The sequence below is a fragment of the Alligator sinensis genome, unplaced genomic scaffold (genome assembly GCF_000455745.1).
Source record: "Alligator sinensis unplaced genomic scaffold, ASM45574v1 scaffold1406_1, whole genome shotgun sequence".
Taxonomy (NCBI): Eukaryota; Metazoa; Chordata; order Crocodylia; family Alligatoridae; genus Alligator; species Alligator sinensis.
Window position 1 is genome coordinate 1 of NW_005842975.1, and position 16,999 is coordinate 16,999.

A 16,999-nucleotide genomic window follows, 5' to 3' on the forward strand; every position below is an offset into this window, starting at 1 on the left:
TAATAGACCAACTAAAAAATAGCAAAAAAAATTTTTTCTTTGCAAGCTTTCGGGCACACACACCCTTCTTCAGGCTGAGGATAAATCAAAGATGGTAAAAATCCTTTTAAATAGAAAATAAACTTCATTTTGCACAGGATTTTGTTTTCTCCCTAAGAGGATTTTTATCATCTTTGATTTATCCTCAGCCTGAAGAAGGGTGTGTGCGCCCAAAAACTTGCAAAGAAAGACATTTTTTTGCTATTTTTTAGTTGGTCTATTAAAAGGTATCACCTCTGAATCAAGAGTTCTAGAGTTTTGTGTTTCTCTTTTCTCGCAGACCAGCACGGCTGCAAAACAGATCCCAGACACAGGTACTGCTTTTCAGAAACACTGTACAGCGGTTTTATTTTTGTACAAAAACATTCCACCTGTCTGTCATACAAAAAAGTACACAATCTGTGTTAGAAAAAAGAGCTTTCCCAGAAGAAATGGGAAATAATCGTTTATAAATATTCTCTACAGTTTCTTAAAGCTTAAATTCCCAGTTCTGGGAGGTTTTTTGTTTCTTTTTTAAACTTCTACACGTTTGTGGAGCACATTGGAGCACTCCTGCACCTCAGTTGGTGTGTGTGTATTTTCCTTTTCCTTTCTCTGTTGCTTTTCGCATAGACCTACTGATGAGTTTGTTATCTTGGGCAGTGCTTAGCTAAAGGATCCTTTGTTACCAGCACACTGATGCCTCTTAACTAAGTCACAGATGTCTTTCATTTTAGCAGTAGCTAAAAAAACCCCAACCTCTCTCTACACACACATACTATGTACAGCCACAGAAATCCAGGCACTTAGTCATATGCTGAGCAGTAAAATTACAGTGTCTACTTCCTAAGTGTATAAGCCTCTTGGAAAATTGCACATTACACATTTTGGGGTTTATTTTAATTTAAGTTAACCCTTCAGTGTTCCTTGTCCCGAATGGGACATGCCCCAGGTGCGAACAATGGAGAGCATTCATCCTGGCAGCCTGAACCCCGTCAGGCTGGGGCTCTCTTGGACCGGTGAACTGTGACCTTCTCTTAGTCTCTGTTTTGGTTTAGAAGTAGGACGGCTTTAATGCTGTGGTGGTGTTGTTATTGCTAGGGTAGTGTGGCTGCATCAGGGGGACCTCGCATTCTAAGCTATTTGGCAGTGTCGTGTTCTCTGGCAGCTTCTGGCTCTGGTTTGATAAGTCTCCATTTTCCAGGCATGTTTTTACACCTTCCAGCTCCAGGGGGCTGGAGTCCACATCTGTGTTGGAATGCGTTTTAGCCCGGTGGTGCCGGCGGTAGTACATGATTGTGGCCACGGCAACTACCAGCAGCAGCCCTGCAGCCAGCGCAGGCACGATCATGAGCGTCAGGTTGCTGTCTTTGCTCTGAGTGACAGGTGAGTGTTGCTGGTGAGTCACATGCAGGGTCTGGGCATCTATACAGAACTCCTCCTCGGAGATTTTCTCCCCTAGCGGCCCGATGCAGATGTGATAGGTTGAGTTGGGTTTCAGCGCGCGCACTGTGTATTCAGAGAGTGATGCTGGCAGGCTGAGTGTGACTGGCCGCTTGTCTGGCCCAGAGAGGTTCCTATAGGTCAGGCGGATGCCCTTCAGTTGGGCCTTGGACTGGATATAATTTTGCAAATCCACTTTTAGGGAGGTGCTGCCGACCTGTTTAATATTTATTTTCTTGTTCTGAGTTGCCGTCTGGGTGATGGTGGAGATAGTTGTTTTCCTGACCTCAGACTCGCAATACAAACCTGAAAAGCCAGCAGGGCACACACACTCCAAGTGGTTATGGTCATTTAGCTGGCAGGTGCCACCATTTAAGCACGTACGAGGAGGGCAGATTTGCACCTCGGCACTTGTCTGTCTATCCAGAGCAGTGAATGGTATTGCAGTACTGCTGTCCTGCCTGAGCACTGGCTCTGGGGTAGGGGCAGTGGTGCTGGGGTCCAGTGGAAAGTGCTTGTTAGTGGTGAGCAGCATGGCAGGCTTCAGCGTGGTAGTTTTCAGGGTGGTGGTGGTGGTGGTAGTGGTGGTGGTTGGACATCCAAAATCAACATACTCCAGTTTCTGGAGGAGCTTGCCTGCATTTTTGGGGGGGAAATGGCACCTGGTTTCCTCTGGCCTCTTGAGTGCTACCTTGCTCGTGTGCACCCAGTGCACAAACCAGCTCATCTGGCAGATGCAGTTAAAAGGATTTTCTGCTGCTGTAATGGCTTTGAGTCTAGGGAAGAAGGTGGAGAAGTCCCTGGGGATCGTGTTGAGGTTAAGATTGCTGATGTCCAGCTCTAGAAGGTTCTGCAGGTCATGGAAATCCTCTGCCTGTAGCTGAGAGATCTGGGCATTGCCGGCCAGGTTGAGTTTGGTGAGGCCTCGCAGGCCCTGGAGGACCTTTGGCACTCTGTCTAGCAGGTTGTCTGAGATGTCCAGCTGATGAAGATTGTTAAGGTTCTCCAAGAGCTCCTCGTCCAGGTGGGTCAGTCCTAGCCCTGCTATTTTGAGAGACTCTATGTTAACTGTGTGAAAGGTGCCAGACTCGATCGTGGCCATCTTGTTATGGCTTATGTCCAGCAGGAGGAGGTTGGGAAGGTTCAGCGGTGGCACAGACTGCAGCTGGTTGTTCTGGAGCTTCAGTTCGAGTAGTTTCTCCAGGGTATCGAATGCAGCAGGATGGATATGCTGGATTCGGTTCTTGTCCAGATAGAGGCGCTCCAGGAGGTGCAGGCCATGAAAGGTCTCGTTGGTGATCTCTTGAAGCTGGTTGGAGGATAGGTCCAAGTTGATGAGGTTTGTGAGGGGCTGGAAGACATTCTTTGGGATGCTGGAGATCTTGTTTTGAGAGAGATCCAGTAGCTGGAGTTCTGGCAGGCTCTTAAAAGTGTCTTCTCTGAGCAAGGTGATGTTGTTGTTAAATACATACAGATTGGTCGTATCTCTTGACAAGACAGCTGGGATGGTGTCGCCCTTTCGTGACGTGCAGAATATAGTCTGTGGCTGATTGCAGACACAGCCTAAGGGACAGTCCTGGCCAAGGGCCACTGAGGAGAGGAACAGCAGCATCCACAGGATCAGCTGGTTCATGATGTTGTCTCTGGAAGGAAAAACCAGACCAAGGTTACATGCTAGGTTGCCTTGGCAGGGGAGGTATGAAGCGGGTATTAAGGATTGTGTTAGGCCCCAGAGCATTGTATAAACCTCCAATTTGTTCTCATACTTCCAGGATTCAGGTGCAAGGGTGGGAGAGGTAGAGGAGAGCACTGGTCAAATCTGTAGGTGGAGGTGGGTAACATGTCATAATACAGTTTACAAATGCTAATCAAGATGATGAAAAATATAGTGAGGTTAAGATGATCTGCTCCTGGGCAGAAGGGTCTGTGAGATTCATCTTCACAGAACTTGGGTCTGGATTTTGACATGCCCCTGAACCAAATTTCTGGACCCAGAGAATATTAGCCTTGATCCTCTGGGGTCAGCAGACAACAGTTTATGGGCTGCAGTGAGACTCGCTGGGGTGGCAGGTTCTGCTGGACAGACCAGCTGGCAGTAGATACCGTAACCGTGAAAATCTCTAGGGAGCAGCAAGCACACAGACCCGCAGCAGTGACTCCGTATCTGCTTATCCCATGTTTCCATCCCTCAGTCCAAGAGGGAGTGTTAGGAAGTAATTGTAAGGCTTCATGTGGAAAGTATTTGCCTGTTTTTGTTCCTGTTGCTAATAATGAAGTGACCTGTCTTGGATTGGAGCTGGCAAAGCAGAAGGTGGCTATGTAGGCAGCTGGTACTATTTGGGCAGGTGGTGTTAGCCAAAGCTCTTGCCTTCCTCTTCTTACCGTCATGGAGTTATCTGGGATGGGGGGGCGTTATTGCTGATGAAGCTGACAAGGGCAGTGAGGAGCAGGTGGGGCAAAGGAGAACCCTGCTCCTGAAGGGATTCTAGTGTGCTCCCCTGTCCCTGCTCAGTCTATTGAGTGTACTGACCATCATGTGATCCCTGTGACTCCAACTGCTTTGCCCCCTGATGGGCTCTCTGCTTCCTGTCCAGCAAGTTATTGGGACTGCAGCAGGTCTGTCAAGCATAGGCAATTGTTACTGCAGTGCCCTCTGCCAGATGTAGGTTCTGAGATACTTGGCCTGTCCTCTGCTCTCCTGCTATTCCATCTTCATAAAGTAGCCCTTCCAGAGCACCTCGTCACCATCACAGCACAAGTTAAACCCAGCTCAGGGCATTGCAGGAGGAACCAAACCAGGGGAAGGGCTTGGCCAGAACAGGAGAGAACAGAGTGAGGTGCTTGTGGGCTTCCACATTGTGTTTTAGGGGGAGGGTGGACAGGGAAGATCCCCATCCTCATCCAGTTGCCTGAATGCAGCTGTGATCCTGGCAAGGCTGAGCAGGGACACTCGGGTTTATACTCATGCATGCTGCAGAACTGAGCCATGTTAACCAGCTCTGCCTCCTATTATGTGTATCAGGGTAGCAGCCAAGAGGCCCAGCTGTGGCCAGCACCTCCTTGTGCTGGGTGCAGTATCAACATGGAGCACAGAAAATCTAAGGTCATGAACATACCCACTCTGAGCGTGAGGGAGATGCCACAGTGCAGCATGGTAGTCCTTAGGTGATGTTTTATGGGATATTTCCAATCCCTTCCAGATAGCGCTGAAGCCCCTTGCTGCCTTTTCCCCCAGCATACACCGCCTGAACTCCCCTTCCCACAACCTCGTGTCTTAGCAGTCCTGCAAGAAGCAGCTGCCCAAGCAGTGTCTCCAGTACAGGCTGTTTTGAGCCCATCTGTCTGCCTTGGGGCAGGTCCCTATTTGCAGCCAGAGTGACCTCCCCAGGTCTGCACGGGGCTCTGCCCCTGGAGAAGAGGGCCCAGTGAGGTAGGGGAGTCTCTTTCGTGGTGGGCTGCTCTGCTGAGGGAGGAGGTCTCTGGTCCATACTGACACATGCCTGATGTTTACCAACAGAGCCAGCCCCCTGCGGGAGTTTTCCCTGTGGCTCTTGCCCCCAACATAGCTGAGAAGCGCCTGCCTGTCAGCATTGCTTGACTCCTGCCTACCATCCCTCTCCCCATCACCCTGATATTTATATACCTCGGGGCCCCTAGGCCCAAGGATTGAAAGGGCTTTCAACACCCAGGCACCTAAGGAGGTGGGGGGTTCCTCAGGCTACCTTGGCATTATTGCCAGTCTTCCTGAATAAGTCTGGAGCAGGGAAGCCTGGTTCAAGGGCTGGGCAGGTTAGTGCAGAGTGAGGTGGTGAGTGCCTGGGGTGACCTGTTTTACCCACACAGGTTCTTGTTGCTCATTTGCAAAGTACTAATGAAAGCTCTTTGGGGAATTTCTCCTCCCTGCATGTTTCTAAACACAGCAATAGCAAACCACTGTCCCCAAGGCAAGAGCAGTACTGCAAGACTCTCTGTCCCAATGCAGCCAGTGTGTGGTGGGTTCAAGTCCTTCACAAATGACCAGCACACGCTTTGTGGACAGAGCAGATCTCTGTGTTCAGTGGGTCCTGGTGCCTCTACCCCTGCTCCCCCCACTAACCCCTGCCTGCCTGCCCTGGGTGTCTGAAGAGAGGAAGCTGTCTCAGTGTCCCTGCACTTTGGGACAGTTTGCTGCAATTTGAGGTCATTGCTTCTAGTCCTGTCAATAAGCATAACCCTGTCCCCTGTGTCTATCTCCATCCTCTTCATAAGAACCTTTCAAGTATTTGGAGCTGTCTCATCTCTAGACTAGATAATCCTAGTTTTTTCAGCCTTTCATCATAAGTATTGCTTCCCAGGCCTCTAATCATTTTTGTCAATCTCTGCTGGACTCTTTCTAATCTGTATACTTCTTCCTTGAAGTGTAGGCCCAAAACTGGACGCAGTGCTCCAAGTGAGGCCTCACCAGTACTGAATAGAGAGGAAGTGACACTCCTCACCCATGTCTCTCCCACTAACCCTGGGAAGCCTGGATCCCAGCTGTTTTGTCAGTGCTTGCTCAAACTAAGCAATACTCTTGTGCCCTGTGGAGTCCCTCAGAGTGCTGTAGCTGGGCCTTTGTCAGCAGGAGCCAGGCCAGCCGCTAAAGGGACAAGGTGTGTTAGAATCTCAGCCAAGTGCATATTGGCAAGGGAGGTTTTTGCTGCAAGATTATTGTTCCTCCTGGTTTTGTGGGATGAGGCTATGTTTCTTGGGGTGTTTCTGAGTGGAGCTTTTTTACCGCTGCAAGTACATTGGGGCTGACAAAGCAACATCAGTGTCTAATGCAGAGTAGCTCAGCTTGCTGGGCATGTTCCATAGCTGGCAGCTGCCTGCATTTAGAGGATATGCCCAAAAGCCCTTTAACAGCTGGGGAGCCCAACTTCCCCATGCTGTATGCCAGCACGGAGATCTGTGTGCACTTTTGTCATTGGCCCAGATAGTCACTGAAATGCCTGCAGCGTGCACAGGGCCCTGATTAGTGGTTCTCTTGGCAAAAGTATTACTTCTCAAGGGAAGGGTATGACTGTACCAGCTAATTCCAGGCAATGTGCAGATGGACACTGAGTATCTCCCTGCCTGCATTGCACAGGACCACAGGGGAATGGATGCCCCCAGCAGGGGTAAACTAGGCAGTGATAACTGACAACCTCAGTTAAGCAAATGCACCTTGGGGATTATTGATGGCTGAGTATGGAACTCCTTTTGCTGATGGCCCCATCAAAATGACAGTCCAGTGGCAGACACGTACCATCACACTACACCCTCTTTGGAGCCTCCTCTATATTTTCAAGAGCCCTACCCATTTTTCTGCATGTCAGCTTCGACCTACCCACCCTGCCTACCCTATGTCTATGCCTCTCAGTTGTCTGAGAGACTGAGCCTCAGTCCAGGCCAGCAAGGCCTCTGGCTTGACATCACCACCCCCACTTCTCCCCCCACGCCCTTGGAGTCATCTTCAGTCCAACACTCAGACAATTGTTGGATGCTCCTCAGCCCTGGATTCCTTCCACCCAGAGTACTGGAGAGGCAGCTCTGAAAGCCTTCCATGCCTTAGTCATAGCACTGGGTGGGAGTGTCCAGAGGCTGGGAGGTCAGCAGCAACGCAAGGAACATCTCTGGGGTTGTTTCATATGGAGCATGGTCATCATGCAGTGAACTGTTTCAAGTAGAAGATTCTCCATTGGATTTAATTGTATGAGCCCTGGAAATGGCATGTTCTGGGGGGGATCTGGTCCCTTCCACTTACACAGGGCAAAGAGCATGCTAGGGAACTCCATGTTAAAGCAGCTGAGCTGTTTAATTTCTCCCATGCTACCACTTTGAGACTTGTCTGCTGTCAGGGGCATTGCTTTGAAGCTACTGTTAGTAGCTCCCTTCATCGAATCATAGGAAATTAGGGCTGGAAGGGACTTTAGGAGGTCATCTAGTCCAACCCCCTGCTCAAAGCAGGACTATCCCCAACTAGATCATCCCAGCCAGGGCTTTGTCTAACTGTGTCTTAAAAACCTCCAAGAATGGAGAGTCCATGACTACTCTGGATAACCTGTTCCAGTGCTGTACTACCCTCCTAGTGAGAAAGTTTTTCCTAATATCTAGCCTAAACTTCCCGTGCCGCAGCTTGAAAAGATTGCTCCTTGTTCTGTCATCAGCCACCACTGAGAAGAGGCTCTAGCTCTATGGAACCCCCCTTCAGATAGTTGAAGGCTGCTATTAAATCCCCTCTCAGTCTTCTCTTCTCCAAATTAAATAAGTCCAGTTCACTCAGCCTCTCTTCATAAGTCATGTGCCCCAGCCCCTTAACCATTTTCATTGCCCTCCACTGAACTCTCTCCAATTTGTCCACATTCTTTCTGTAGTGGGGGGCCCACAACTGGACACAGTATTCCAGATGTGACCTCACCAGTGCCAAATAGAGGGGAAGAATCACTTCCCTGGTTCTGCTGGCAACACTCCTACTAATGCAGCCCAGTATCCTATTAGCCTTCTTGGCAACAAGGGCACACTCTTGGCTCATATTCAGCTTATTGTGCACTGTAACCCCCAGGTCTTTTTCTGCAGAGATGATGCTTAACCAGTCAGTCTCCAACCTGTAGCAGTGCATGGGATTGTTCTGTCCTAAGTGCAGGACTTTTCACTTGTCCTTACTGAACCTTATGAAATTTCTTTTGGTCCAGTCCAATTTGTCTAGGTCTCTCTGAATCCTAGCCCTACCCTGCAGCATACCTACTACTCGAGTTTGGTGTCATTCACAGATTTGCTGAGGGTGCACTCCATCCCATTTTCCAGGTCCTTGATGAAGATACTGAACAAAACCGGCCCCAGAACCAACCCCTGGGGCACTTGATACCGGCTACCACCTAGACATTGAGCCATTGATTACCATCCAGCCAGCTTTCTATCCACTTTACAGGCCATTCATCCAACTTGGACTTCTTTAGGTTGCTTGCAAGGAAGTTGTGAGAGACTTTATCAAAGCCTTGCTAAAGTCAGAAGCCTCATTAAACCTTCTGCACTCCAGACAGAGACCCCCCCCCGCAGTTTCTATGGCAATCAGTGCTGCTGTTTTGAGGCTGGAGAGGCGATAAGTGGGCAATAAACCTGGAGAATGGAAGGTCAATCTGTCTTCTGCCTCAACCATCTTTGTTGTGACAAGAGCTGACCACCAAGCAGGGGAGAGAAGCGCAGCTCCTTAGCCTGCCTTCTCAGCTCAGTAAATGAGATGCAGTCGGTTGAAGTTGAAGGAAAATTGCACTGACATATTAAAATAGCCACAAGCTAAATGTTAACTAGATAAGAGCTCTGTATACTTGTGAAGTGGTGGGGCTTGCTTGGAAGAGGACTTGGAAAGGGAGGTCACTCCATCTTCACAACTTGGAAAGGGAGGTCACTCCATCTTCACAACTTGGAAAGGGAGGTCACTCCATCTCCATGGTGGAGAATGCTGCTTGGGTCTCTAGTATTAATCCCTATTTATATTCCAGTAGCTCCCACATGATGCAAAGCTTTGGCCAAACATACCACACCCCCCTCTCTGCCCTGAGAGCTTAGTCTGTTTTCATTGGCTCCAATCTGAGGTGTGTTTGAACATGGGGAACATGGTTTCTATTTCAATACGTGAGGGAGGCAGGAGCCGTTCACAGTATTCTCATCCCTCTATTATTGCTATAACTTATATTTGTTTGAAATAATGCAGCTTGCCTTGCTTTGGCCCTTTTTATTGGAGCTGCACTCTCAGGTCCTCTGCATTACCTTTCATACCCAGCTGTGAGTGACTCTCTAATACTCCTTTCCTAGCTGGGGTGAGATGGACATAAGGGGAGGTTGGTTCTTACTGCAGTGAGCTGCAGCCTTTGCTGCAGGGTTGCTTTCCACTAGAGCTTTCACATAGCTCCCTGGGCCTGAGCAGACATAGTGCTGCTCTCCATCCCATCCTGTAGGCATGGCTCCCTTGAGAGCAGCTGAGTTCCCCACCTCTTAGTCAACTAGCAGCTGTGATGTTATGTCTGTGGCCTGGCTGCTCTGTCTAAGAGAGGAAACAGAGACTGTTTGGAGAAAGGTGACAACCTTCAGATATGCGACAGGGTTTAGTTTCTTGTGTGCTGCTGTCATTGGACAGCTCACCAAGGCAATTAGAAGCAAGGGCTGACCGGACTGCTGGGAAGTCTTTCCATCCCACTGTCTGCTATTCTTGACTCTCTCCCCAATTGCAATCCTCTGTCCTGTCACTGAACATGGTGCATGTGTCCTTGGCTGCACTGAGCCCTAGCATGGTCTGCCACCTCTCCATAGGGTTACACAGCAAAGCAAGGATGAGTGGGAGAGTGATTGCCAGGGACTGGAGATGCCAAATATGTAGCAGAGACTGGAACCACACCTTGCTCAGATACATAAGGGGACTGGGGATTGTTTGTACAAGTTACAAGCAGCCTCTTCGTGGGGGGCTGTCACAAGAGAGAGGGTATTTGTGGTGTATGTACCCATGTGCATCTCTAGTTATCCAGCATGGTGGCAGAAAGGTCACCCCATGCAGTTCTGGGCTAGGGTACATACAACATCTCTGTGTCCCTAGGCCTGTGCAGTGACCTCCAGCACTGTAAGGAGCTGCTCAGGTGTGACAAAGGGGCCCCAAGGCAGGCTTCTCTGGAGCACAGTCTCCCTCACGGGCTGGGCTCGCTTTGAGTCCTATTGCTCAGAGCAATCCATGGCTCAGCCCAGCTCCTTGTAATGCAGAAACCTCTTTTCCTTTATTTGTTCAAGAAACTGGCTGAGACGGACACAGCAGAGCAAAGGACAGGAAGCTTTGTAGGGTGAGCAAGAAAGACCTGGGTAGTTCCTTGATCTGCACAATGCTGTTGTGACCCTCACCTTGCATCTTTCCCAGTTCTGGCCTCCCCCACAGCCTTGCAGGTGTCCCTGGACAGCAAGGGACCCCTTTGCTCCCTCTGTGCAGACGCCCATGCATAGTCTACAGGACACTAGGTGCTCTTGGTGGGGACTGGCTGCTGGGATGAGGGCCTGCAGGACAGGCCCACTGCAGCACAGTCTAGAGAGCAGTGCTGAGCACAGGGCCAGCTTGTTTCTCAGCATGTCTTTCAGTCCGTTTAATAAGAGAAGTAATTAACAATCCCCAAGAGGCCATGCTGGGGGCAGGGGAGCTTTGTGAATATCAGCAAAGCTGGCATTGGGGAGACAGGTAATAAATTATGGAATGTGCAGCTGGGCTGGAACGGGAAGGGGCTGGCCAGGATACACCAAAGTACCTCAGAGGAATAGGGCTGGCCGGGGGCTGGGGGTGCTGGGGCTGGGCACAGTCTCTTTTATGTCCAGTCTAGGGTTTATTTTTCTGTCATCAGGTCAAGGATAGACAATATTAATGACAGGGCAAGTGCCAGGAGCAGCCCTGAGGCTATGCAGACTCCGGCCCCCCCTTGGAGAAAGGGAAGGACTTGGGGACCCTCTGGACACACAGTTGAAAGAGGGGGTCCAGGCCATCAGTGACTTACTTCCCTGTGATTCCAAAAAAGGGATAGAGGCTAGGCCAGGAAGAAATGGGGGAATGTACCCAGCTAGGACTGGGCTGCCCTCACCCTGCAGGCCATGTTATGCTGGGAGTACTGGGCCAAGGGCTAGAGTGTGCCCCCAGGTTCTCCAGCTGCCCCCTCTGCTGCTGGCCCTTTAGCAAAGAGATGGCAGAAGCTGGTGGGGAGAGCTCTGGGCTTAGCAGCAAGGGAAGACTGGGGGGGAGGGGAGAGCTGTATCTGAGCTCCTCCTCTGACTGAGGCTTAATCCTTTCCTGTCTCTGCCTTCCAGGTGCCCCTGAAATCTTTTACCTGTCAGGTGACAGTAGTTTATGGGCCTCTCATGCCAGAGTGATGGATGGCTCAGAGGATTGTGGGTAATAGGAGCCAGCTGTGATGCTAGGAGGTGATGACAGGCTGGGTTAGCCGTTGAAGGTCTTATTGCAATTGGCTACCAGGGGAGAGGGAGTGGGATCAGACCTTCCCATCTCTTCCTCCCCCACCCCAGTCGGAGTGGTCAAGTATCTGGTTTCCCTCTGACATCCTGTTACATAGGCAGCTGGGGTTTCTGGAGGAGACGAGGCAGGCTGGGCAGCATCTCTTAGCCTTCCCAGCAGCTGGCCCTGAACCTCTCTAATATGTGCCCTTAGCCCACCTCCCAACGGCTGTGCTCCCACTCTCTCTGCTACACTGTGCAGAAAAGGGCAGTGCTCTCAAACCAGCCACTAAAGAATGGTCGTCCCTCCTCACCCTAGTTACCTGCCTTCTGTGCTGGAGCTGAGCTGTGGCTTAGTGAGTGGCCACAGCAGGGGCTTTGAGGTAGCAGGCCTGGGTTGCAGTAGCAGCCTAGACTCCCATCACCCTGCAGGGGCAGAAGCTCCTCTCCCTAGGCACAGGGACTAGGATGACCTGGAGGAGGATGCTGTATCTCAAATGGCTCCAGTTCCTGTCCCCAGAAGGCTGCTCAGCTCTGCTTCCTACCTGGGAAGTCACTCGCCTAAGCCTGGAACAGGGTCTCCTCTGAGACCAGCTGCCCGATGCCCCATGACCATGGCTGGCTGTACGGATATCCAGGTATAACACCTGGCCCAGAGCTGATAGCCTCAGGGGAGAAACCTGTCCCAGTGCATGCTGTCTCACATGCTCAAGCCATGTGATCAGAAGTGATAAATACCCTCCACCACAGGGCCTGGGCCCATCTTCAGTTTCTCTCCCCTTTTGCCACTGGCTTCTGGCTCCAAATGCCACTAGGGTTTTAAAAGGTGCCAGTCCCTGACCCCTGAAAAGAGCCTGCAAGAGACCCTGTGTGAATCCTGCCTTCAGAAACTGCTTGGCTGTCCTGAAAGCATTAAAGCTCCTGGAGGATTTTCTCTTTTTTGCCCCCTCCCAGTTATGTTCCGACTTTGTTGCTGACTAATCAGATCTAGTCTCCTGCCCCTCACCCCTGGGTGGATCTGGGCGCTGTCCAGGGTCCCCCTGGCCCCACAGGGCGAGTGCCTGTGGCACTTGGGACTCCAGGCTTCAGGGGAGGGCTGCAGCAATCTGCTGACTCATTTAAAATCTATGTTTTTGAAAGCAAATTGCTGGTGAGCAACAGGGTTTGCCTGCTTCCTGCCTCCCTCAGCAGGGCCCGTTAACCCTCCTGTCTCTGTGGCTGAGGAAGGCTGAAAATGGTCCCCTTTACCTCCAGGATATCCAACTACTTTGTTGTCCCTAGGGGAGCTGCCTTACACCCAGGCATGGTTAAAATCCAGGTGTACCACCCTGTGTTGCCAGTACACATCTGCTTCCCCCTTCATCTACTAGTTCAGCTGTTCTTCTTCCCAGACACCGCAGGGTGAAGGTGCCAGGTCTCCTCTAACACAGGCCATACTGTTTTCCTGATCAGTCCCTGGGGGCCTGATTTGGCCATGGTCTGGTACAGCTTTTCTCAGGGGCAGAGCAGCAGAACCTGTGGGGAGGTGACTGGGGTGGGGGGGGCAGCTCTGGTTGCCATGCCCTCACCCTGCCCAAGTGCACTGTTTTCCTGAGGGTTTCCCCTACTCTCTTGCATTGTCTCTGTGTCCCGCTTTCCTTATCCAGGGGAAGGGGTTCTTGCCAAGGCTGGACCCTCAGAGACATGCCATGGCTGTGTTTCATTTTGTCCTCGACCTCCTTTTACAACACCAGCACTTGCCTCAGTGTTGGACAGGAGGCTGCCTTGGTCAGAAGCCAGGCCAGCCCCAGTGCTCCTCCCAGCCTCTGCCATGTGAGCCAAATGCTGGATTGAAGCGGGGTCTCCTGGGTGTTGGATAAAGGGCTGAGCAGTGGAGGGCCTGGGGAGTTTGGAAAGCACCTGGAGTGGAGCAGCCTAGTGAGTTTCCTGGACTTTCCACATGTTGGTCTGGCCTGGGTGGGGCTTGCAGAACTCCTCAGGGTCTGCTACTGCTGGACAGAAACGGGTGCCCCCGCAAATACCCGGAAGCGATAGATACCTACAGGCCACTACAGGGAAATGGTGAAGGCCACTCTGTCTGGTATTTCTTAGCCCTGTCTCCTCCTAGGACCAGGGGGCTGCTGCCAGCATGGGCATCATCCCCCTCCCCCTGCCAAGGAGTGGGTAAAATGCTCTTGTGGCAGGGACTGCTCCTGTGAGAGCACAAGCAGCTTCTACCATCCTGAGAGCCGGGTGCAGAGCCCCCAGGGCACCTCCCTGTCCATTGGGGCCTTTGCCAAGACTGCAGTGCTTCCCCTCCTGGCCAGCCAAGCACTGTCAGCCAGCTTTGCAACATGCTATCTCTGGAGAGGCACTGCTTCCTGCCCTTTGCAGTGGGCCGTGGCTCTGCATCCCACTGTTGCCACCTGCCCCTTCCCAGCTCTGGATGTGCTCTGTGAGGATGGAGAGGCTGCCAGGTCCCCAGGTGCACTGCTACACAGCACCCTTGGTGCTAGTGTCATAGCGGGGGCTTTGTGCCAGCCAGGATTATGAGATTTGCCTAGACCAACTGGAGGCTGCTGGGCAGCTTGTTGGCTGGAACAAGCAGAGGGGCTCTGCTCTCTGGACATGTTTGCATGCCTCCCTCCCTCAAGCTCAGATGGAGGATCTGGCCGCTGCGTATCTTCAGCTCCTTGCTATGGACTGGGCTCTCAGGCAAGTGGGGATGGGAAGGAAACTTACACTGGAGAGCATACAATATGCTTAGAAATGGGATCAGAGGGATCCAAGGCCCAGCTGTGCTCCCTCAGCCCTTTCAGGGATGGTGTCACTCCCCTCCCACCACCCTCTGCATATTCCTCTGGGTGGATTTAAGGTGGATTTGGATCCAATGGACTGCACTGGAAACTGGGATTCCAGCCCCTCACACTATGTCCCCTCTGTGCCTCTCCCTTTCTCATCACAAAGCTGGTACCATACCCTCAAAGTGTCCAGGCTTCAAGCACTGCTGCCTCTGTGTTTGCTGCCTCCTGTTTCCCTTCCCACAGGGCCTCTTACTGCAAGCCTTGCCTCTCTGGGATCAGTTCACTTGGGCATTAGCTTGTGGTACTAGCTACCTAGTATGACAGGGTGTGGGCTTGGGGGCCTTATACTCTTTCGCTTGGTCCCACAGAAGGTGGAGGGATGTGAAATGCCCCCTTAGACAAGGGGAGTACTTAGAGCACTGGTGATTGTGGAAGGTAGAGGATTGTGATATGGCCTGGTGTGAGGGGTGAGGAAAGGCAAGTTTGAGCTCCAGCTTGACTTATCCCTGGGCCTGGGGCATGGGGAAGTCTATATATGTCACCTGTAGGGGTTGGCAGAGCCTGTTTGGCCAATGGCACTGATCTCAGATCTCTTCAGAAACTTGTGATATCCTGTCATGCTAGCTGGGAGGGTCAGGTACTTGCTGCCTGCTCAGCCGTGATGGCAAAACTGTGCCTTTGTGTTCAGGGGATGGAGGACAGTGCTTACCAGGGCATCGCTGTGAACCAGCTGGGCACCCTGATTTGGAGGGAATGCAAGCTTAGCAGAGGGACCTTGCACTGGGCTGGTGCTGGACTGGCAGGGAGGTGCCACAGGAGCCCAGCACACAGGCACCTGGTAGGAGGGGCGCCAGGGGGCACGTGCCCCCCTAACATTGACCCCTGACCTGGCACTGCTCAGGACACGGCAGTTTTTTTGCTGCACGGGCTGGCGGCTTGTTGGGGCGGGGAGCAGGGGGTACTAAGCCATGGCACAGAAGTATAGAAGTGGATATGGGGCTTTTGTCCCTCCCCCAGGCCCACCCCCAGGGCAACCCACAAATGGTGCCCCCCCAGGCTCAGGAGGCACCAATCACCCCTGCCAGCATGCATCCTGTGTGGCACTAGCCCTCCTCCCTGCCACTTGACAGAGATAAATAAAGCCCCTCTGTAGAGGGCAAGGCTCCTTGCCTCAGTTCCTTCCTGGCTCTATACAAAGATCTTGCCATGTTTGTATGGGTCAGGCCAATTTAAGGCTTTCTAGAGAAAGTGAGTTCTCTCAATGCCCATTTCTGACCCGACATGCCAGCCCCGGCATGAGGGAGAGGTTGCCTGGCTGAGAGCTCCCTGCTCCAAAGGTAGAACTAGGGCCTCTCCTGCTCCATTTTGGGTCAGTGTTTAATGAAGGGTAATAAGCAACAGCCTTATCTGCTCCAGGGCAAAGACCTCCATGGCATGCCCTACCTTTGGGTTGCCTGTGGCGTAAAACAGAGGTCAGCAACCTACCGCTTTCAGACTGGATCTAGCCTATGGAGCCTGGGGGCTCTGATAGCAGGGGGCTCCACCCACATGGCACTTAGGCAGTGGGGAGAAGTGGCAGTGCTGTGAGGAGGGTTGCAGGGGGGCACAGATGTGTGACTGTGGCAGGTACCATTCCAGACTGCACTTGGAGCTAAGCTCTGTTGAACTACCTTCATCCCCCACCCTCCTCCCTGCTCCAAAATATTGTTGATCCCTGGCAGAAAGGCTTGTCCAAGACCACACCATCTACTTCCAGGGCTGTCACGGTGAAGCACGCCATGCCTCATTTTGCATATTTGCTCCCTCTCCGTGTGTGCCTGAAATGAGGCAGTGCAGCTGTCTCAGAGTGGCCCTCTACATGTGCCCTGGCATGACTTTTGGGCTCACCCTCCGTCCCAGGCACCCTTCTTGGCATGCACTCGGGGGCCATGCTCAGGCCTGCTTTCTGGGGCTTGGTAGGCATTGAGTGGAAGCAAGTGATGGGAGCTGCATTTCCTGGCTGTGCTCCTAGACATGGCATGGGATGAGTGCAACTTCCTGGGGAAGTGTGTTTTACTGCAACTCTTCTTTCTTTGTTTAGTATAAAAGCAAAGTGGGTTTGAAGAGGGAAGGCCTAGGACATGGCCAGTTCTCGTGACCCTGATAATGTGGTTTTGCCTCCCAGGGGGTAGTGAGGTCTAGTTTACTAATGTTTATGTAGTCCTCGGAGTTGTGGACAGATAGTGCCAGGAAAGGGTAGGGCACAGGGTCAGTTAAACAGGCCTGTCTCTGCAAACCATAGGAAGGAAGCAGATGGTATTACAGGGATGAAGCCTAGTGAACTCAGTGCTTTGTGGCAGGACCTTTGCTCCAGGACAACCAGCTCTTCCTTTCCACTCAGGGTCCTAGTGCAGGGGATGAGGCCCTTTATTCCAGGTCACTGATAGCCCAGCCCATATATTGGGTACCTGTGTACCCAGAGGGTTGCAACCAGGGAAGCTTCCCTGTGATCTCCTCTCTGGCCCCACTGTTTTCCTGAGTGACAGTTTCCTTCTCCCGCTGCATGGAAGGGAGGTGGCTGAGTTTCCACCTGGGTGTATGCACTGTGCACCCCACTGGGGCTGCTTAGAGAAACCAGCAAGGGTCAGCATGGCCCTGGATAACTTGGGCTCTGCAGAACAGCAGCTTGTTGCTCACATTGAGGTAGTCTCCCCAGACTGGTGAATGCTACAGGCAGGCCATCTGGCAAATGGTCTTGGAAAGCACCACAGGGTCCTGGAAGGGCACCAGCATGGGAGCACACT

At 51.9% G+C, this 16,999-nt stretch overlaps 1 protein-coding gene across 1 annotated transcript in view; it reads right to left on the reverse strand.

Annotated features, from left to right (window-relative positions):
* Nucleotides 1-357: 357 nt before the first annotated feature.
* VASN (vasorin) overlaps nt 358-16,999 on the reverse strand; it is a 29,386-nt gene continuing 12,744 nt past the window's right edge. Inside the window, exon 2 of the mRNA XM_006036568.3 lies at nt 358-3,104. Within this exon, the coding sequence (XP_006036630.1) occupies nt 1,073-3,094 (2,022 nt within the window). The 5' untranslated portion in view covers nt 3,095-3,104 and the 3' untranslated portion in view covers nt 358-1,072. The remainder of the gene's footprint in view (nt 3,105-16,999) is intronic.